The 22,090-nt window shown below is 37.1% G+C and overlaps 2 protein-coding genes across 6 annotated transcripts in view; one reads left to right on the top strand and one right to left on the bottom strand.

Annotated features, from left to right (window-relative positions):
• The window catches only part of Ralgapa1 (Ral GTPase activating protein catalytic subunit alpha 1), a 198,586-nt gene that overhangs the window by 132,054 nt on the left and 44,442 nt on the right, over positions 1 to 22,090 (top strand). For all 5 annotated transcript variants that reach the window (XM_050138855.1, XM_050138852.1, XM_050138853.1 and 2 more), the window contains 3 exons: positions 2,582 to 2,653; positions 8,056 to 8,179; positions 13,685 to 13,840. In XM_050138855.1, coding sequence (XP_049994812.1) covers positions 2,582 to 2,653; positions 8,056 to 8,179; positions 13,685 to 13,840 — 352 coding nt within the window. The remainder of the gene's footprint in view (positions 1 to 2,581; positions 2,654 to 8,055; positions 8,180 to 13,684; positions 13,841 to 22,090) is intronic.
• On the bottom strand, positions 19,973 to 20,783 carry LOC126499593 (polycomb group RING finger protein 1-like). The gene has a single exon (XM_050138881.1). It carries the CDS (start codon positions 20,597 to 20,599, stop codon positions 20,069 to 20,071), a length of 531 nt encoding a protein of 176 aa, XP_049994838.1. The 5' UTR covers positions 20,600 to 20,783; the 3' UTR covers positions 19,973 to 20,068.

Genomic DNA, 22,090 nt, shown 5'->3' on the forward strand with positions numbered 1-22,090 from the left:
ATTCAGTGGTTCGGAGTGTTCTTGCAAAGACTCCACATTCTATGCCTAGCACCCACATAGTGGCTAACAATTGTCTGTAACTTTATTTCTGGAGGATTCAGCATCGTCTTCTAACCTCTGCACCAGGCATGCATGTGGTATGTGTATACATGCAAGCAAAACACTCGCACATATGAAATAGCATGAATCTTTTTAAAAAATTCTTTATAAAGAAAACAAAACTGATATTTTCTATCCACCAATCAGTTTTTTAGGCAATAGACAAATTGTTTGGGTTTGTTTTGAAACTGTTGAGTCATATTAAAATTCAGGGAAATAAAAAGATAATTTAATCCAATTCATTCTTAACATTTTCATAGTAACTACTAAAACTATATAGCTTAGAAATTATACTCATATAATTGAAAAAATCAAATTTATAAACCTTTATATAGCTTATCAGTTTTCAGACCAGTCACTGTTTTTGTTTCAGATTTGAATTAAGAAAGTATTTCAAAATTCAGTAACATATCAAGAAAAGAATTTTTTTCTCCTATTTTGTTTTCTTATAAATGTTAAAAGATCTTAATAAAAACTTAAAATTGAAATGAGTACATGTTGGTCCACACCTATAATTTCAGCATTCTGAAGGTGTAAGCAAGGCCAGCCTGGGCTTTAAGAAACCCTCTCTCGAAAATCAGAACAAAATAGCTATAGGATAAGGCTGGAGTGATAGGGTGCAGTTACCTCCTGCAAAGCCTTGTGTTTAACCTCCGGTACGGAAAATACCAAAAACAAATATCTACAGTAATTAAGTTAGGAGTTAAATGAAAAGAATGTTGGACTTAAATCAAATCTAGGTTAAAGATACTTTGTCTTTGAACTTTGGCCTAGAGTATCTAAATTGAGAATAATTTTTATATCAATACTAGAAAGAAATAATGTACAAAAACACTTAGGAATTACTTTATGTAAAGCATTGCTAATAAATATTTAAGTCTTTTGTTTGTTCTGATTTCTTGAGACAGGATCTCATGTAATCCAGGCTAGTTTTGATCTGGCTTCATAGCTGAGGGTGACCTTAAGCTCTTGGTTCCTCTGTCCCCACCTTTCAAGTGCTCAGAGCATGGGTGTGTGCTGACATGCTGCCTGTCGGTTTTGTTGTTGTTTTTATTAGGAATTGAACACAGACTTTAGGCATGCTGTGTACAGTCTCTATATTTTGTTTTTAATTTTTGTGCTGTCAAAAGCTGTAGGAGAATGGAAGGTGACATTATTTATTTATCATTAAATAATAGAAATATATCATTTCTAAATAATAGAAGTATATCAGCTTATAGTAGGAGGGAGATGCTTAGAAATGGCAGAAGAATAGAATAAATCTGTGATACTTCAGGTACATGTGAGATATTAAGATGGACTTGCTCTCCCCTCTAACTTAGTATTTATGTTTTGCTTGGTTTAAAACCTTCCATTTGGCAGGGTGGCGGTGGTGCACGCCTTTAATCCCAGCCCTTGGGAGGCAGAGGCAGGCGGATCTCTGAGCTAGTTCCAGGACAGGAACCAAAAAAGCTACGGAAAACCCTATCTCGAAAAATCCAAAAAACAAAACAAAAAAAAAAAAAACCTTCCATTTGTTAAACAGTATTCTTGCAGTTTCTGAGGAATGAGGGTACACGCATGCAGTGGCAAATGTGTGGAAGTCAAAGAACAACTCGCAAGAGTCATTTCTGTTCTACCATGTGAGTTCCAGGGGTTACACTCAGATTCAGACACTATTACCTGCTGAGCCACCTTACCGTCCCCTAAGCCATTTTATATGAAGAGCACAGTTTGCTTTTTGTTTGACTGACTACAGATAATTGTTCTTTAGTTATGATAGAAATACATTGTAGTTTTTTGTTTTGGAACACTCTATATGTTGTCTCCTAAGGAAAGTTAAAGATAGAAAGCTGTATTTTATGACAGTAAGTATTAATTTTATTTACATATTTAGTACACATAAATTAAAGCTGCATATTTATTCATATTTTAAAAGAACACCTAATAGGACTGAGGGTATATAAAATATGTGTATACACATACACACATGTATATGTAATAACAAGACTCAGGGTGTGTGTATACTATACATAAAGAAAGACAACATATATATATAGATATAATACTTGCCGGTACATGTAAGCCTCTGATTTGATACTTTTGAACCACATACACTACACTACACACACACACACACACACACACACACACACACAGCAAAAAAAATGTTTTAATACTTGTAATATAAAACAAGGGGGAAAAGCAAATTCTTAGAAGTACTTGTATCCTTTCCTCTGGATGTAAGTTTGGGATGCTCACAACATCTACAAGGAGAGTTTGAACTGGCCTTGATAATGGTACATCATCAAATGAATGAAAGCCTGGGAGGAATAATGACATATATTCTTTACATCTTTTTTAGGGTCTGTTCTCCTTTGTGTTAGAAGTATGGAAAGGCAAGAAAAGTGTAAAAAGTTGTATGAGTAGAATGGGAAGTATTTTCAGACTGTCTTGTCCTTCCCTGCAAAGGTATAAAATGTTTATAAATCTCTCTATTTAGGAGGAGCTTCCATCTCCTGAAGAAAAATGAAAAGCTGCTTAGAGAACTTAGGAACTTGGATTCAAGGCAGTGGTGAGTTGTTGGGAAACTTTCATATTTACAACTGGAAACACTCAGCTATTAGCAGTATAAACTGTAATGCTGTACTGTCAAGTTACAGCCTTTTTAATGGAAACTGTGTGGACCTTAGATAAATTAATTTTAAGAAAAATTTAGAACCTCATTAAGATGCTTGATATATTTGAATCACTTATATTCTTTGTATGCATTTCACAATCATCTTTTGAATTGGAGAAAACCAGTTGAATGTATAAAATATCCTTAGACTTCTGTACAGTACTTAATCATAGCTCACTCCTTGTTCTGATGCTTGAGACGGATTGGAAAGCCAGTCTGAATAAAGCTGCCTGCTATGTATGACATCACTGTTGTACAGTAATTCAGAGTGAATTGAACTGATACGTACCTTTGCTACATGAGCATCTCTGCATCCTTCAGAGCCCTGTGCTGAGCCGTTTATTCGCTTTCAGTTCTGGAAACGTTACCCTTTTATTCACTCATTGCTCCAATTTGCCTCTCTTCTGCCTGGGTATTGTCCTCTTCAAAAAGGAATCTTTTTGTCTTGTATTTCTTTGTATTCACAAATGTGCTTGACACATTCAGGAAAGGGAATTTCATTTAAGGAATTGCTTCCATGGGATTGGCCTGTGGGCATGTCTGTGGGGCATTTTCTGATGTAGGAGCGCCTAGCCCATTGTGGACAGTGCCATCCTTAGGGAAGTTGTTCTGGGTTGTATAACAAAGGTGGCTGGTCATGAGCCTGGGAACAAGTCAGTAAGCATTGTCCTGCCATGGTCTCTGCTTCATTAACTGCCTTGTTTTTGCCTTGGCTGTCCTGGATGGTGGACTGTAACCTGTAAGATGAAATAAACTCTTTCCTTCCCAGGTTGCTTTTGGTCAGAGTTTTATCACGGCAATAGAAAAACAAACTACAACGCTTTTAAGCTATAATCTTTATTCCTTTCATGCTGCTTTCTACCAAATATATGTGGAAATGTCACCATTAACTCACTTCTATATTTCCTAACTGCTTTTGTTGAAGTGCTTTTGGCTTTCTTCAGCATGGTCTCTTTAAATTTTTTGCATTTATTTGTGTGTGTGTGTGTGTGTGTGTGTGAAGGATTATTTTATGTCTGTGGAAACTGTTTATCTTTCAGTTTTGAGCTTCAGATTGATGGAATTTATTCATTTTTGCATAGTCATCTTTCTTAGTATTTTTCTTTCGTTTCCTCAATCACTTATTGTGCTTACAGAGTTCTGTGTTGAAATCATTCATTCTGTATTTTTAATAAATCTTTATTTGTTTAAGATAATTATATTTTACTTTTAGTTCTTTATTCTTTCTAGAATGTATTTTTTAAATTATGGTATATAAAAGTATCTATCATATAAAGATATCTTTCAAGCCTTATGACCTGAATTCAATTCCTGTGACTCACATGGGAGAAGAGAACCAACTTCTAGAAAATGTCCTCTGACCACCTACGTGCACACGTGTACAACTTCTAGAAAATGTCCTCTGACCACCCACGTGCACACGTATACAACTTCTAGAAAATGTCCTCTGACCACCCTACGTGCACACGTATACACATAATAATAATAGTAATGACAATAATAATAGTAACAGTTAATAAAAAAAATTTAGGAAAGGGTAGAGTTGGAGAGATGACTCAGTGGTTAAAAGCTGGTATTTCCCTCGGAGAGGACCAGAGCTCAGTGCCCAGCACCCATGTCAGGTGGCTCACTACTTACTGCCTTGTAATTCCAGGTCTAGAAGACCTGATACCCTCCTTTCCCTTTCACAGGCACTAACATGAACATGTGCATACCCATTGTAGACACACATATACACATAAATAACAATAATAAAAATAAATCTATAAAAATAATACATAAATAAATATTTTTTCTATAGTTTCTTAAATTAACTCTATAATCTTTCCTATTGATTTACTGTAGCCTTTATCAAACATTTAAACTTTGTACTTCAAAGCTATGTGTATTTCTATTGATTTGTCTGTTTTTGTACATATATTAATGTTTAGTTTATTACAGCTATATAATACATTTTCTGTACATAATTATGTTAATATCTTTTTACTTATTTTGAGACCCAAACCATACCTATGTGAGTAATTCCTGGGTATTTTGTTATCTTATTGTTAATTCTAAATAGGATCTCCAATGTTATATTTTTGACATTTTGGTTGTGAGCCTAGCATTTAATGGCTGAGTCATCTCTCCAGTCCCTGATATTATATTGGCTTTTTTTTTTTCACTTTTAATATTTATCTTGTATCCAACACTTTAGTGAGCTTTCATACTGCTTTTAAGCATCTTTTGGTTTTGGTCATCTTTCTTTTAGATTTGTTTAGGTATACAGTCATTATCTGCAGTCTCTTTTCTGATAGTCAGTTTTGATTATATCTATGTGCCGACTAGAACTTTGAGGTTAATAGTAAGTAAGGTTGAAAAAGTGTATGGACATCCTTGTCTGTCCTGATTTTAGTGAGAGTGCCTCTTCTTTCCTTCTTCAGGAAAAGCTATTGATTGTTTAAAATAGACCATTTTGATCATGCTATGAAAGCAGCTTATCCTGTAGGATTTTTTTTAGTAAATATTAAAATAAAATAAAAATAAAATAGTGGTGATATATGTTATCATTTTTTTTATTTTTGAGATTATAACATAAGTGCAACATTTCTCCCTTCCCTTTCCTCTTCAAAATTCTTTTTTAGCCTCCATTCAGATACTCCTGTAGTTTGAATTTCTTAACTCATTGGTGTCTATTATATTTCAGCATAAAAACTGTATATATTTGGAGAGTTGGCACAGCAATTCCAAGAGCACTTGTTGTACTTGCAGAGGGCCCTGGTTTGATTTGCAATATCCACTGAATTTAATTCCAATTTAGGCATGTTTTAAAATCTGAGCAGTGTTAGGTTTGAAAATAAAATTGGGAAGAAAAGTATTAAGTGTTTCCATGTGGCATCTTGCTCAACATCTTCTCTTGTTATTGACGTCTTGTTGTCTTAGTGTGCAGCTTTAAAATTGACAGACCAATATTGAAACACAGTTATTAACTAGTATGTTAATAGCAATGTGTTTACCGAATAAGCATTAGTACAATCCAATTTTAGAGCTGATTTTCATTTAATTTGTTGAGTAAATGGCAACCTGATTTGTATAGAAGCTGCAGCTTTTCTGATCCTAACCAGCCGTGTGTGCAGGCTCTGCTTCTCTGTCATGGCCTGCTCATTACTGCCCACCTTTTAAATTCAGCTTCGTAGAACAGGGAGTCATATCTTGTGTTTTTGATTTGCCATATAATATGAGGCATTTTTAAGTAATTAAAATAGCCATTAGTTTATCTTTTGGATATACAATATCGAAAAGGATATATTCAAATTTGTATAGGATTAAATGATGTCTTCCAAATTTTTCCTGTCTACCCAGAAACTCAGAGTGTAATTTGGAAATCAGGACACAGTTAAAATTAAGATAAGGTCATACTGGATTAAATTTGCTCCCAAATCTCGCTGCTGTTCTTATAAGAAGGAGACATGTACATAGAATGTAAGTGGCCAGGGAGATTCCCAGATACAGTAGAATGTGAAGAATGCAGAGGATTGCTACAGCCACCACCCCTTGCCTTCAGAGACAGCATTGTCAAAACCACCTAGTTCATATTCTTTGTCACAGACATCCTAGGAAACGAAATTCTTCGCCTGTCATTTTTTAAAGATATTTTTATTTCATATGTATAGTGTGTCTGTATATATGTATATGCAACATGTGTGTGCCTGTTGCTTGCAGAAACCAGAAGAGGATGTTAGATGCCCTGGAACTGGATTTATAGATAGTTGTAGCCTCTGTGTGGGTGCTGGGACTGAGCCTGAGTCATCATAAAGAAGCCAATTCCTTTAACTGCTGAGCCATTTCTCCTGTTCATCTTTGCCAGTCTTTTCTTTTCTTTTTTTTTTTTAGTATTGCATTGTAAGAGTTCTTTATACATTTCTAGATTCAAATTCTCCATTAGTTATAACTTACAAATATTTTTCTCATGATTTAGGTTGTCATTTCACTATTTTTGATATCATCTGTAGCACTGTAAATTCAGGGCTGATAATGGCTTTTTTTATACTATGGTGGAGATTAGTAAGGGTTCTTCTTTACTAATAAAATTAAGACCTGACCTAACTCAGAATCCTGCAATTCTTTCTGAGACTTGAATAGTTTCAGCTCTTATATTTGGGCCTATGATTCATTTTGATTTAACTTTTTTAAATGATGTAAGAGTTTGACTTCATTCTTTTCCCACACCACTTGTTTTTTTCCTCACCTAATTTCAGTTTTACCATTATCAAAACACAGCTGACCAACTAGACTTGGCAATTGTATAATGTAAACACTGGAGAGGCTGAGGCAAACTTGGAAGGCTAGCTATGCTACGTAGTAAGTTCTAGACTGGACTCAGCTCCATAGTGAGAGCTTTTCATTTCTAGGCATTTGATTGTTGTCAGGTTGTGCCTTGATTCATTTTGCCACAAGTTTTGAGACTGTAAAGTATGAGTCCTCCGGAGGCAGAGGCAGGCAGACGTCTGAGTTCAAGGCCAGCCTGGTCTAGCGTGAGTTCCAGGACGCCCTTGTGCTGAGAGACCCTGCCTTAAAAAAAAAAAAAAAAAAAGATTCCTTCAACTGTCAACTCTATCTTTCTCAGTTTGTTTTGTCTATTGAGTCTATTATATTTTGCTCTGAATTTTAGAATCAGTTTGACAATTCTTGTAAGATGGAAAGCCCAGATTGTGACAGTGGCTGAACCGAATCTAGGCTTGTGGAGAGTACTATAACATTAACAGTAGTGTGGTGCCTTTGTGAACACTTTTAAATTCAGAGAAAACTAAAAGTTAAATGTCCAAGAATTTGGCAGTTAACCCATGCATATATGTGTGTGTGTATCTGTGTGTGTGTATCTGTGTATGTATGTATGTATGTTCATATTCTGTTGTTGTATGCAGTTTGAAGGAATACACTACCTACTGATGGTTGCTTAATTCTAAAACTGTCACTGAGTTTCAGTGACGCTGAGATTCAGTCACGCTGCGCAATGAACAACTCTTTAGATGATCATGCATCCATATATATCTATTCTTGTCCATACTCTGCCTTCATTTTCCAAATTCGTACCTTTACCTAATTCATTATTACTTTAAGTATTAGTTTTTCCAGTCAGAAGTAACCATACCTTTCTTCTGGTCCAGTGGCAATTTTGTTACTTTTTTGATTCCTTTATTTAAATTGCAATTAGTTACCTTCTTCTGTGGACTATAGCATCTAAGTCTTTTTCATATTCTCTGTATATGGAATTTAATAAGCAGACAAATGAATGATGTAACCTTTTGTTTTTGTAGCCGAGAGACACACAAGATTGCAGTATTTTACGTTGCTGAAGGACAAGAAGATAAATACTCCATTCTCACCAATGTAGGAGGAAGTCAAGCATATGAAGATTTTGTAGCTGGTCTTGGATGGGAGGTATTGTTTTTAGGTTATACCAACCATCATTTTATATTTAGCCCTCAGTCAACCTTCAGATACCAGAATCCAAGGATGTTCCAGTCCCTCATACAAAACAGTGGAATACTTGACTAAAACTAATGTGTATCCCCCTGTATACTTTAAAGCATACCTAAGTTACTTATCCAAAGTAGTCTAAATGCTGTATATTCCATTGCTCTGCTATACTGTTTAAGAAATAGTTACAAGGGGGCTGGAGAGATGGCTCAGCGGTTAAGAACACTGCCTGTTCTTCCAAAGGTCCTGAGTTCAATTCCCAGCAACCACATGGTGGCTCACAGCCATCTGTAGTGAGGTCTGGCGCCCTCTTCTGGCCTGCAGGCATACAAGTAGACAGAATACTGTATACTAAATAAATAAATATTTTTAAAAAATTAAAAATAAATAAATTCTTAAAAAAAAGAAATAGTTACAAGAGGGACTGGGAAGATGGATCAGTTGCTTGTGAGCTTACCTAGCGAGCATGAGGACCTGAGTTTGGATCCCCAGCACCCATATAAAAGGTAGGCACAGTGGAGGAGTCTGTAATGCAGCAATAGAGACAAATAGATCCCGATTGCTCACTAGATAGCCAAATCCACAAACTCCAGGTTCAACAAATAACTTTGGGTTTGATGGATGTATATTTAAAGCAGTATCATAGAAATAATAACCTTGGTAGCCATTTAAACTTACAATAAAATTTTTTTCTTATAGTTGACAGTTATTTCACAAAATTTTTATTGAGAGTATCTGATAAAGTTGTTGAAGATGATTGAACTAAGCAACAAACTTGTCGAGGGCTGGCACTCTGTCTTACTGACTTCTGCTCTTAATACCAGTACTTTCTTTCCACAGTGTCTAATATGTCAGCTTTTCTTATCCCACTCTATATTTATTATATGGGTTACGAGCTAGTTCACCTTATGTGGATTATGTAAGCTCTCTAAGCCGAAAATATCAGTTAAGATGGTATATGTAAATATGCCTTAAAAACATAACAAATGGATTTTTTGTATTGAAGAACTATAGAATCATTACTAAGAGTGAGGGGTACATGAGAAGAAGAGCAAATTGGGAGGGCTATATATACCTTCTGATTTCAAATTTGCTACTAAGCAATACTAATCAAGATAGTATGGTATTAGCAAAAGGATAAATATACAGATCAGTGGAATAGAACATAGAGTACACATGTTTATAGTCAACATTTTTTTTACCTAGACCATCCAGTGGAGAATGAATAATCTTTTCAACAAATGTTGCTGGCATAACCAGATAGCCATACCACCCCCTGCCCCCCCCCACACACACACACACATAAAAAGTCAGGGGACTCAGCAGTTAAGAGAGTGATTCCCAGCACCCATGTTGGGAGTCTCACAAGTGCCTGTAGCTCAAGTTCCACAGTATCCAACAACCCTCCACTAGCCTCTACAGGGCCTGTCCATCATTGCACATACCTCCCCCACCACACGTGCACACAAACACTAACAACATCAGCATACACATAATTAAAAATAAAGTAATTTTAAGTGAAGTCAAACAATACTATATATAAGAATTAACTCAAAATGGATCAAAGACTTAAAGTTATAAAACACTTAGAAGATAATATAGGTGCAAGTATTTATGACCTTAGATTTGATAACGATTTCTTAGATCTAAAACTAAAAGCATGAACAAGGAAGAAAAGAACACTCATCAAAATTATCATTTTTGTGCTTCAAAGGACCCCACAAAGTAAAAAACTCCACAGATTGGGGGATGTAATTGCAAATTCTATATTTGAGAAGAGATTTGTACATAGAATATTTGAAGAACTCATACAAGTTTAAAAAAAAAAGTAGCATGTGATTCAGTTAAAAAAAATGCCCAAAATCTTTACCAAGGGACATGACAACATAGATGGAAGGAAATTTCACAAAATTTCCCCAGATAAATAACAACAGGCAGTCAGTGTCTGCTGAGGGAGGAAAAAACAGGTTTTTGCTTTTGTTGTTTGTTTGTTTTCAGGTATAGGACCACAGTCCTAAGTGGTCATACCTACCTAAACATGCAAACATGGGCAACACTGATTGGACTCAAAATAACAAAAATAAAGAAAAAGTGGTCATGAATTCAAGAAGAGATTATTGAGGGGACATAGAGGAGTTTTAGAGGAGAGGGGTGAAAATAATGCAAATGTACTCATGTATTAAATCCTCCAATTTAAAAAATGGCCGCAGGACCATGATAGATATACTCCAAAGATAGGTAAATGTTTAGTAAATACATGAAAAGACTCTTGATATCATGAGTCATCAGGGAAGAAAAGGAGAAACCACAATGAGTATCTCTTCACACCCAGCAGGATGGTTAGATTTAAAAAGTCAAGTCATATCTTTGGCTAGGATTTAGAGCAATCTGAACTCTCATATTCTGCTAGAGACATAACATGCTATAGCATAGTTGATTGGGTAGTTAAGCATAAAGGCGCCATTTGTTCAAGTTAGTGTTACTATAGCTGTGATGAAACACTATGACCAAAGCAACTTGGATTTGCCTGGCTTACACTTCCACATTGCTGTTCGTCACTGAAGCAAGTCAGGACAGGAACTCAAACAGAGCAGGAACCTTGAGGCAGGAGTTGATGTAGAGGTCATGAAGAGGACTGCTGCTTACTGGCTTGTTCCTCATGGCCTGCTCTGCCTGCTTTCATATAGAACCTAGAACCGCCAGCCCAAGGATGCCACCACCCACAATGGGCTGGGCCCTCCCTGATCAATCATTAATTAAGAAAATGCCCTACAACCAGATCTTATGAAAGCATTTTTTCATTTAAGGTTCCCTCCTTTCAGATAACTCCAGGTTGTGTCAGGTTGACATAAAACTAGCCGGGACACCTTGTAACAAAATAGTTCTGCTGTATGCATACCCAGGAAAAATAAAAGTTTAAACTTATTCAAAACTTAAAAATCTGTGTTCATTGCTACATAATAAATTGGCAAAACAACCCATTTCTATGTTCATTAGTGAGTGAATGGGTAAATAGATGTAGTGTATTGTGACAAGCAAGTATTAGCCAGAAAAAGGAATGAATGCTGTGGTGCTTAATTTTGATTGTCAACCTGATGGGAATTAAAATCATCATGGAAACAAATTCTGGACATGAGGAGCCTTTTAATCTAGATTGATGGAAGAGGGAAACTCCACTCTAAATTTGGATGATATCATTCCATGGGTTGGGGTCCCCATGGAATAAAAGAGGAAAGCAAGCCGAGAAGAGTGTTCATTGCACTCTGCTTCCTGATTGGAGAATGCAGTGCACCTCAGCTGAAGAGCCAGTAACCTAAAACATATAGACACCTATAAAAGCCAGACAACCAGGAAAGGAGCCCTTGGAGGAACTGCACATATATGCCGAAGGTCAGATAGGAAACCTAGACTTCCATCACCTGCCTTCTATCTCCACAAGGCAGTAATGAGGTACTATCAGATGGCATCAGTGAAGGCCAAGAAAGCCAATGATTTCATCTCTTCTGTGCATTAGATAGGTCAAGGGGACCATCCAGTGCTACAGCCCTGATACTGACACATATTATATATTGTATCATGACCTAAAATGTTTCCAGATCTTCATACAGATCAATTGATAGGTTTTTATAATTGAAGTGCAGTTAAATTTTGTGATTTTTTTTTCAATTTTTTTTATTCTAGTCTGTAATGGGTATTAGGAAGACAGTTTTATGAGTAAATATGAGACATCTAATTGATCGTTTTTGAAGTTGACATTGTTTTAACATTCTTCTAAATCATCTCAGATCTGATTTTTACTCTGATCTTAGTGACCCTGCAAAGCCTTTCTAGTTTACTCTTAAAACCTAGTTCCTAATGTAAGTTTATAGTAAACAACAGCTGCTTTCTTTCTTAACTTCTACTAATTAAAGCTCCTTAAATACTTTTAAAAAAAATTACTGATGTGAACAAATCACCTCTAATAAAGTTGCCTCTTGGTATATGTGAGGATTGGTTCGAGGACTCCCTTCAGATACCAAAAATCCACAGTACTCACATCCTTAATATAAAAATGACAGCATAATGCACATTTTTCCTAAATGATATAAGAATTATTTATAATACCCAATAAAATGTAAACATTGTGTAAATAGTTGTTACATCAGGCCATGTGTGGTAGCACATGCCTTTGAGCCCATCGTTTGGGAGGTAGAGACAGGAAATTAGTAGTTCAAGGCCTGGGCTATTTGAGACCCTGTGTCAAACTAGTTGCCATACTATATTATTTAGGAAATATTAATAACAGGAGATAAAAGTTTGTACCTGTTTGGTACAAGCTCTTTTTTTCTCTGAATACCTTCAATCCATAGTTGGTATAGTCTGTAGATGTGGACCCCACAGAGACAGAGAGCTACCTGTAATGCTAGACTTAATATTGGCCAGTAGCATATAAAAGACCTTCTTCCTTTTCCCCCTTTTATTGAAAATGGATTTTTTTTCTCACATACTATATCCTGATTATGTATCTCACATACTATATCCTGACACTATATCCCTCCCTCTACTCCTAGTTCCTCCCACCTCCCCTCCTATCCAGATCCACCCCTTTTCTGTCTCATTAAAAAACAGGTTTCTAGAGGATAATAATAAAATGTAATAGAAGATAAAACAAAAACTAACACATCAGAATAAGACAAAACAAACCAGAAGGTAAATAACCTAAAAGAAGGCACAAGAAACAGCGACCCACTCATTCACACATTCAAGAATCCCATAAAACAAAACAAAACAAAACAAAAAAAAAACCCACTAAACTGGAAGCTGTTATATAATATGCAAAGGACCTGTTGGGTAAAACAGTAATAAGATAAAAATATTTTAAAACGTTAAAAAGAAAAAGTTCTGACACATAACATTATGAGACAAGAAATTTCCAAAGATCCCATTGAGTTTGTTTTCTCTTGTCCATTTACTGCTGGCCATGCAACATATCCTTAACAATAGTTGGTTTCCCCAGTGAAACTTTCTTGGAGAAAATTAACTTTTCATTTGCAAGTGTTTATGGGCCACATACCCATTTCTCCTTTCAGCTCAAGGACTCCACATGCAGGCCTTGTGCATGCTGCCTCAGCCTCTGTGAGTTCACACGTGGGTCAGTCTTGCTGATTTAAAGGCCTTGTTCTCCTGGTGTCCTCCATCTCCTCTGCCTCTTACACTTTCTACGCCCTCTTCTGTGGGATTCCCTGAGCCCCAAGGGAAGGGATTTGATGGATAGTATCTGTTTAGGGCTGAGTGCTCCCAGGTGTCTCATTTTCTACATACTGCCCAGCTTCTCTGATGATGGCTGAGCAAGACACTATCTATGAGTTTAGCAGAATGAAAAGACTTTATTCCTAACATCTTTGTACATTGTTTTTTTTTCTTTTTCAACAGTGTTTCTGTGATTTTGTTGTTGATGATGCTTATGTAATTCTTCATTGTTCCTAGGTAAATCTTACCAATCACTGTGGTTTCATGGGAGGACTACAAAAGAACAAAAGCACTGGACTGACCACGCCATACTTTGCTACCTCGACAGTAGAAGTGATATTTCATGTATCAACAAGAATGCCTTCTGATTCTGATGACTCTCTTACCAAAAAAGTAAGTGCTAAGTTAAAGTACGTTGAAGTTAAATCTTATTAGTTAAGAAAATTAACACATAAAATACTAACATCCAATTGATAGAGCCCTGCTGAAGGATGAAGAGCTTGTTTCTTTAACCAATGCCTCTTAATCACTTTTGTCTGTTGTTTGTGTTAGTGTGCACATGTACACAAGTATAGAAAAGGCCAGGAGAGGCTCTCAGATCTCCCTGGAACTGGAGTTAAAGACCCTTGTAAGCCACCCAGTATGGCTGCTGAGAACTGAACTCGGGTCCTCTGGAAGAGCAGAAAGTGCTCTTAGCCACAATCTCTTTAGCTTACTTTGCTGTTTTTAATAAAATTTATTTTGTATATTTGAAGTTTACAGCATTTTGGTTAGAAAATATATAAGTGATAAATTATTTCTGTGATGAGGCAAATGAACTTATCCATCATCCATTAAGTAGCTACTTTTCTGTGGTAATAGCAGCTAAAATGTCTTTGAAGACAAAAATGTCATTATTGAACCAATCCTCTTGTTCACTGGATTCCTAGATGTGTTAACCTATACACCTGCTACTTTGTATCCTTAGACCTTTATCTCCCTATTTCCTTCCCTAACTGAATTGCTGGTTTTGGTTTGGTTTTGATTTTTTATTCATTTGGTATGTGCCTTTTGTTTTTCTATTTGTTTGTTGGTTTGTTTGTAGACATAGTTTTGCTGTGTAGTTCAAACTGTCCCTGAACTCATGATCCTTTTGCCCAGTATCTTGAGTGGTGGGATTATAAGTATATACCAAAACAAATCTGGCTTATTATTATATGTTTTTTATATCTGATTTTTTAAAATTCTGTACATAAACAAGGTCAAATTTTTCTTTGTTTGACTTACTTGTCTTAGCATAATCTCAGGTTTTTTTATGTTGTAAATGACAGAATCTTCTTTTTTAAAGCTAATCAACAGTTCAACACACACACACATCACATTTTATGTATCCATTACTCATGAATGGATACTGTCCTGCTTTCATTTCTGTTGTTGTGATAAAATTTAGGGAAGAAAGGGTCTATTTTAGTTCATGATTCCAAGTTACAGTCCATCATTGTGAGGAAGTCAAGGCAGGAACTTCAAATAGCCAGTCACATCATCCACAGTCAAGAGCAGAGAGCAGTGATGCACACATGTGCACCCACTTGCTTGCTTCTACTTAACTTAATTTTTCCAGTCTTAATAGTTCAGGAACCCCCGTCTAGGGACTGGTGCAACCCACAGTGGGCTGGTCCTTCCCTCATGAGTTTTCTTAAGACAGTTTCCCACAGGCATGCCCACAGGTCAACCCAGTCCTTCATTGAGACTCTCTTCTGAGGTGATTCTAGGTTGTGTCAGATTGATCGATAAAGCTAGCTATTACAGATCTATAGGTTGTTCCATTTCCTAGTTTTTATGAATATTCTGCAAGAAACCTGGAAGTGTGGATACCTTTATGAGATCATAGTCTAGTTCACTTTGTCAACTTAATACAGACTACAGTCATCTGAGAAGAAAGCTTCTGTTGAGGAATTGCCTAGATCAGATTAGCCTATGAAATATGTCTTTGGGAGAGGTGGTTATTATTATTATTGATACAGAAGGGTCCCGCCCACTCTGTATCCTTGGCAGATTGTTCTGGACTGAATACAAAAACTAGCTAAGAATGGACCGGAGCTGGCAGGGAGTATTTCCCATGATTCTTGCTGTATTTTCTTGTCTGTGAAGAGTTCATGCTTGAATTCCTGCCCTGTTTCCTTTGGGAATATATTATAAGCTGTAAGCTACAATAAATCCTTTCCTCTGTTTTTGCTTTGGGTCCGAGGGTTTTCTCACAGAAAGGAAGCTGGAGTGGGTGGTGGCTTCACCTCTTTGCGCATGTCCTCAGGGAGATTGGTAGTTTACATGCAGTTCTCTTCTTATCGGTCTCTACTGTGTTCCATGATTGCTCCATTTCTACACCCTGCACAGCGGTGCTTTCCTCCTTTAATAGCCGTCCATCAAAGCCTGTCATTATTTTAATTTCATATTCTCAGGAAAATAACTTCCTGACCTGACCACCTACCTTTCCATACACCTCTTTGGTTTAACTCCTCTTTGGAGAAATATGTGTTCTGGTCTTTTGTCCATTTTTTACTGTCTGTTTATTTTTCTGCCTATTGAGTTGTAAATGTTCTTATAAATTTGGATATTAACCCTTTATAAGATACATGGTTTGCAGATTGTTTGGTTTTATCCAGTTGGTAGGGTTGCCTTTCTTTCCTTTTGACTTTGATCATTTTGATTTTGTAGTACATGTATTTGATGTGACAAACCAAAAACAAAACAAAACAATTGCTAAAACCAGTGTCAAGTATCTGTCCTCATATGTCATTTCAGGACTTAGATTTAGGTCTTTTGTCTACTTTGAGTTTATTTTTGTGAATGGTGGAAAATACAAGTCTCATTTTATTAGTTTGTATGTAGAAATCTAGGTTTTCCATTCTATTTATTGAAGAGATTATCCTTCCTTGCATGTATTATTGGTATCCATATTGAGACTTTTATACTTGTTTACACATTCTGTATTCTGTTACCTCAGTCTACACATCTATTTTCTTGACAATACCATCCTGTGTAATGTCAATTCTAATTGATCTTAATAAAAACCCAGAGTAAGAATGGAGTTCTACATAGCAGAAAAAAAAAAAAACATTTTGATTTTTGCAGGAAAATGGATGGAGCTAGAAAACATTATTTTGAGTGAGGTAACCCAGACAATTATCCCATGTACTCACTCATAGGTGGTTTTTAAACATAAAGCAAAGAAAGCTATCCTACAAACAACAATCCCAGAGAACTTAGACAACAATGAGGACATTAAGAGAGACTTACATAGATCTAATCTCATGGGAAGTAGAAAAAGACAATATCTCCTGAATAAATTGGGAACATGGGGACCTTGGGCAATGGTTGAAGGGGGAGGGGGAAGCAGGGAGGGGAGCAGAGTAAAATACAGAGCTCAATAAAAATCAATAAAAAAAAAAAAAAACCCAGAGTCAGATATTAGGAGGTAAAAGCTGAAAGATCAGAGAAAGCGGTCAGCCACTAGAGAGACCTTTTACCTCTACCAGCGCTCAGACCAAAGGGGTGATCCTGTCCTCAGACTGCTTCCTCTGACTGTAACCTCTGCCTGACTGTTTTAGACTGCGTCTAAGCTCCTGTCTCCTCCCACCTTATATTCCTCTCTCTGCCTAGCCATATCACTCCTGTCTCCACCTCCCTAGTGCTAGGATTAAAGACGTGAGATCCCAAGTACTGGGATCATCTTTATATGAACTCTATTTCTCTTATAGATTGGATGAATTTTGTATAGCCTAGGGTGGCCTTGAACTAATAGGGATCCATCTGCTCTGTCTCCTGAGTCCTGGCATTAAAGGTATGTACTACCACTGCCTGGCCTCTAGTGGCTTAGCTCTGTACTCTGATCTTCAGGCAAATTTTATTTGTTAAAACACAAACAAAATATTTCTACAATCTTGATTACATTATTTTATCCATGAATTCTGGTTCATTTTTAATTCTGGCCCTTGTTATTTCCTGAATTATTAGTGTCAGACAATAAGCATATATTTTTATGTTAGAGTACTTTAGACATCAGAAACATGCCTCAGAAAGAAAAAATAAAACTTTCTCTAACCTTTTGTCTTGGAAGCCTCAAATCAATATTTTGACATGACTTGTCTGCAAGTAAATCCTAAGATCCCCGTTTCAGAAGATCTATCACTCCAAACCCATGGGAAAGGAATGCTTCATACAGAACAAGAATCACAGACAGGCTTTACTGAGTTCCCCCACTCCATCTGGTACGTTAGTTATATTCTTAGTCCAATGACATAGAGTCTCCACATATGAACTCAGAGGACAATGATCAGAGAGTTTCTGGACAGCCAAACATGCAGGACTTCTGGTGAATGGCATTGCCCCAAACACCCCTTCTTCTGTGTCTTAGCCTGCACATTTGCGGTGCCTAATCTTGATTGTCAGCTTGACTAGATTTGGAGGGATCATTCTCAGGGCATTTTACTGAGGAGGGAAGATTCACCCCTCCTCAAATGCAGGTGTCATCATTTTCTAGGCTGCAGTCTCAGGCTGAAAACGCAGAAAGTCAGTTAAGTGATAGTACTTCCTTTTCTTTTGGTCAGCGCTCGATTCAAACCACTCAGCAGATAAGCCTATTCCTCAGTTCATTTCCTCTCACACTCTTTTGTCTTTGCCCCATACTTTCTGCCTCTATAATTTGCCAGTTCTAGAAGTATAATAAGTAGAGGCATACAATATTTGTCCTTTGTACTGTCTTATCTAGCTGAATTTTCTTAAGGTTTCATGTATGTTGTAGCACCTCAGAATTTCATTGTTTTATATGTCCAGATATCTAATTGTATGTATTACTGCATTTTGTTTATCTATGTTTAGACATTCGGGTTATGTCCACCTTTTGACTATTGTGAATCATACTGCAATGAACATATCATACTGCTTAGATGCTTGTCTTTTGTTCTTTTGGCTATATGTCTAGGAATAACATTGTTGGGTTATGTTTGCACTCTATGTTGAACTTTTTGAGGATGTTCAACATCAGCTGTACCCCTTTACATCCATGTCAGACACGCACAATGGTCCCAGCCTTTCCACATCATCACCAATACTTGTTAATTTGAATCTTTTTAGAAAAAAACTATAGACATCCTAATACGTGCAAAGTAGTTAATTTGTTTGTTTGTTTTGTGGCAGAATTTATCTATCTGTCCCCAGCTCTTCTTGAGCTCACTGTGCAACACACACATGGCCTCAAACCTCATGGTCTTCCTTCCTCTTTCTTCTTTTCTTTTAATTGATTAATTTATTTTTTTTAAAAAGTAACTCTTTTCTTATTTTGCATTCCAATCCCAGTTTTCACTCCCTTCCCGCCTCCTGCTCCCTTCACTTTCCCCCCATCACACCCCATATCCACTCCTCAGAGAATCCTCATAGTTTTACTTCACATTGATGTAACAGCTGACGACAGTGAGCACCTTCTCTTATTGTACTGAACAGTTGTTTGTCTTCTTTGGAGAAATGTCTATCCAAGTCCTGTACTCATTTGTTCATATTTTTTATGTCATTTTAGGAGTTCTTTATATATTGTAGATATTAATTCTATGATTGGTCCCTATTTATGGACTTCAATTTTTCTTTGTTACCTTTGTTTTTAATGTGAATCCAAGAAACCATTGCCAAATCCGCTACCATGGAGATGATTCTCTGTTTTCCTCAGAAAGCTTTATAGTTTTACCTCCTAGCATCTACGTTCTCTATTCATACTAAGATACAGATACTTTGTATCTGTAAATGCCTGCCTTTTTCATCACTATTTACAGAGAAACTGCTGCATTCTAGTTCATTAGTCTACATGTCTGTCCTTATACCAATTCCATACTCTTTTTTTTTTTTTTTTTTGNTTTTTTTTTTTTCTTTTGGGTGTGGACATACTTTGACTCTTCCACATAGCTATCCATAGAATCAGGACACTGTGGGATTATTGCCAAAGTTCATCAAGTACCGTGGACTTTTAGAGACAAGATATGCCCTTGCCTGACCATGCCCCTCTTCTGTGAAGCTCCTCTTGGTGTCTTCCCCATCCCAGCTTCACTGACTCCCCTCCCCAAGGCTAGCTGCCTCTGTAGACAGCTGTCCTAGGCTCAGACTGCCCCACTAGATGCCATCTGTGGGGTCTTCTCTCTTGACTTTGGTTCCCAGGCTACAGAACCAAATGCAATTATTTGGATTTTTCCTTAAATATTGCTTTTCCTCCTCTTCAGCCCTGTAGGGGCCACAGGTTGTCCTCTCTTGACACGTTTGTGACATTTCCGCTGAGGCAGCTATCATATCCTGCAGCACACGAGGACAGCAAGAGCTGCCATGTAGACGGCCTTCTCTCACCCAAAAGGCCAGATTTCAGTTCACGCGGGCCTCTGTCCAGCTCCTTCTAGAAGTCACAAAGGACATCCTGAGGACATCTGGTAGATACCAGGGAGACTGCTGAGCAACCAGAACACAGGCCAAAGCTTGAGTGTGCAGTGAGTAGCCAAGAAAGATGAAAAATGCTTTTTCAAAGCTTTTATTTCAAAAAATAAAGCCACAGTTAATTTCACATAAATATCTGGGAGGGGTGGGAGGGGGTGGAAGCAAGTCTGGCCCCTACCTCCTCTTCTCTTTCACACTGTATTGTAAAAGCAAAGGAGATGGCTTGCCAAACCAGCGGGACAGCCACAGCTGCTTCATTGTCATGTGATCAGGGAGAACCTCATTGTCAAAAAGGAGCTGTACATGTTGTGGATTTAGCATTAGGCGGTGACACAGAACCCTTCGGAGATGGCGTACCTCAGCTCTAACAGAGCATCGGACGTATTTGTTCTGAAGGACGTTTTTATTCTTGTCTTTGCCAGAACTCAGCCGCTCCAGGCATAGGCTCAGCTGTTCGTCATAGCGGTAATAGTGGGCTTTAGAGTGGTCAAAACTGCTGAAAGGGAGGCCAAGGTTGCTCAGGGCTGGCTCTTCCCCACTGGGCTGGGTGACTCTGTCCAAGCCTCGGGACTGATAGAATTCCCGAATCTGTTTCTCTTCACTGTCTTGCAAGCCTGGTACCAGTTTATAGACTATGTCCTGCATGACCCGATCCAGCTTGAGGTTGAGCAGCGGCTGCGTCTTGTGGATCTTGATGTTGCACATGGGGCAGTACTTGCTGGTCTGCAGGTACTTCACAATACAACTTTTGCAGAAGGTGTGGAGACACTCTGTGATGGTGGTGGCATCCACGAAGTAGCCGGCACACAGGCAGCAGACGATGTGTTCATTCAGGTCTTTGATCTTCACCCGGACCTCCTCCTGCGGACACACCCCCAGTCACTCCTCACTCCAATTCCATACTCTTGATGGCTATCACATTCTAATTTGGACTCAAGAAATATGAATCTTCCAGCTTTTTCTCAGGATTGTTGGCTTTAAACAGCTCTTAAAATTCTATATAAAAGCTTTAGAATGGGTTTTCTATTTCTATTCCAGAATCTACTGGAATTCTTTCTTTTCTAATTACCAAGTAGAAAATAAGGAGTTATGACATTTTTATACATACATATAGTGTTATTTGGTTCCTCTGTTAAATTGTTGGGATTTTGATAGAGATATGTTGAACCTGTAGATAACATCAGGTAGAATTAATGTTGTGCCTTTGAGGTTTTTTGTTGCATTTTCAGAATTTATTTTGTGTACTTGTAATGACACAAACATGGGGGTCGTTGAGAACCCGCTGTCTGCTTCCATCATGTGGGTCACAGTGGTGCACCTTGACTCATCAGCCTGGCAACAGGAGCTTTTTCTTGCTGAGCTACCTTTCTGGCCTGTTGATTATTTATGTATGTTTGTTTGTTGGGGTGTGTGTGTGTGTGTGTACATGAACACATGCTTGCCTGTATGCCACAGTGCATGTGGAGGTTGGAGAACAACTTGAGGAGGTTGGTTTTTTTCTTCCCCCATACGGATTCTCAAGGTTGAACTCAGGCTGTCAGGTGCCTTACCTGCTGAACCCTCTTGTCAGCACCTTCTAATTTTTTTAATGTAATGGTAATAATTTTTAAACTTTTATAATATAGACATGTGCATTACTGTTAAAATAAGTATTGTTGAAGAAATACCCAGCCTAAATTAGCTTTTTACTTAAAGCAGTTTTAAAGGGTTTGTCTGTCTTAAAATCCAACAGAAGATATAAATATAATCTCATAATTCAGTATTGCTACTCTAAACCTTTTCATAGACATCAAAAACAAAAATGTACTGTTTTTTCCATATACTGATTTTCCCTTTTCTTTATTCTTTATGATGCTTCCTGTTAATATGCTCTTGAAGCATCCTATTAATATTTTTTCTCAATAGCAGCCTTATATTTTAGTTTTATTATAATATCACTTTCTTTTTAACAGGTTAAATGTTTAAACTTAATCATCGAAGCCAGTTGTCTTACACCAGTTCTTAATAAAAAATCACTTTCTGTATTGGTATTTTTTCTCCCGAATTTAATAAATTCCACATTAGTGGTAATAAGTTGAGGCCTAGAACATGTCCTATTACAAATGAACAATTAGATTTCATTAGGTTGTCCCCCCTGTCCTTTGTACATATATCTTCAGGTGTGTTAATCCATTCAGTAGACACATTAATGAGCAC

The sequence above is a fragment of the Alexandromys fortis genome, unplaced genomic scaffold, assembly GCF_014885135.2.
Source record: "Alexandromys fortis isolate MF-2015 unplaced genomic scaffold, M_Fortis_MF-2015_v1.1 scaffold_35, whole genome shotgun sequence".
Taxonomy (NCBI): domain Eukaryota; kingdom Metazoa; phylum Chordata; class Mammalia; order Rodentia; family Cricetidae; genus Alexandromys; species Alexandromys fortis.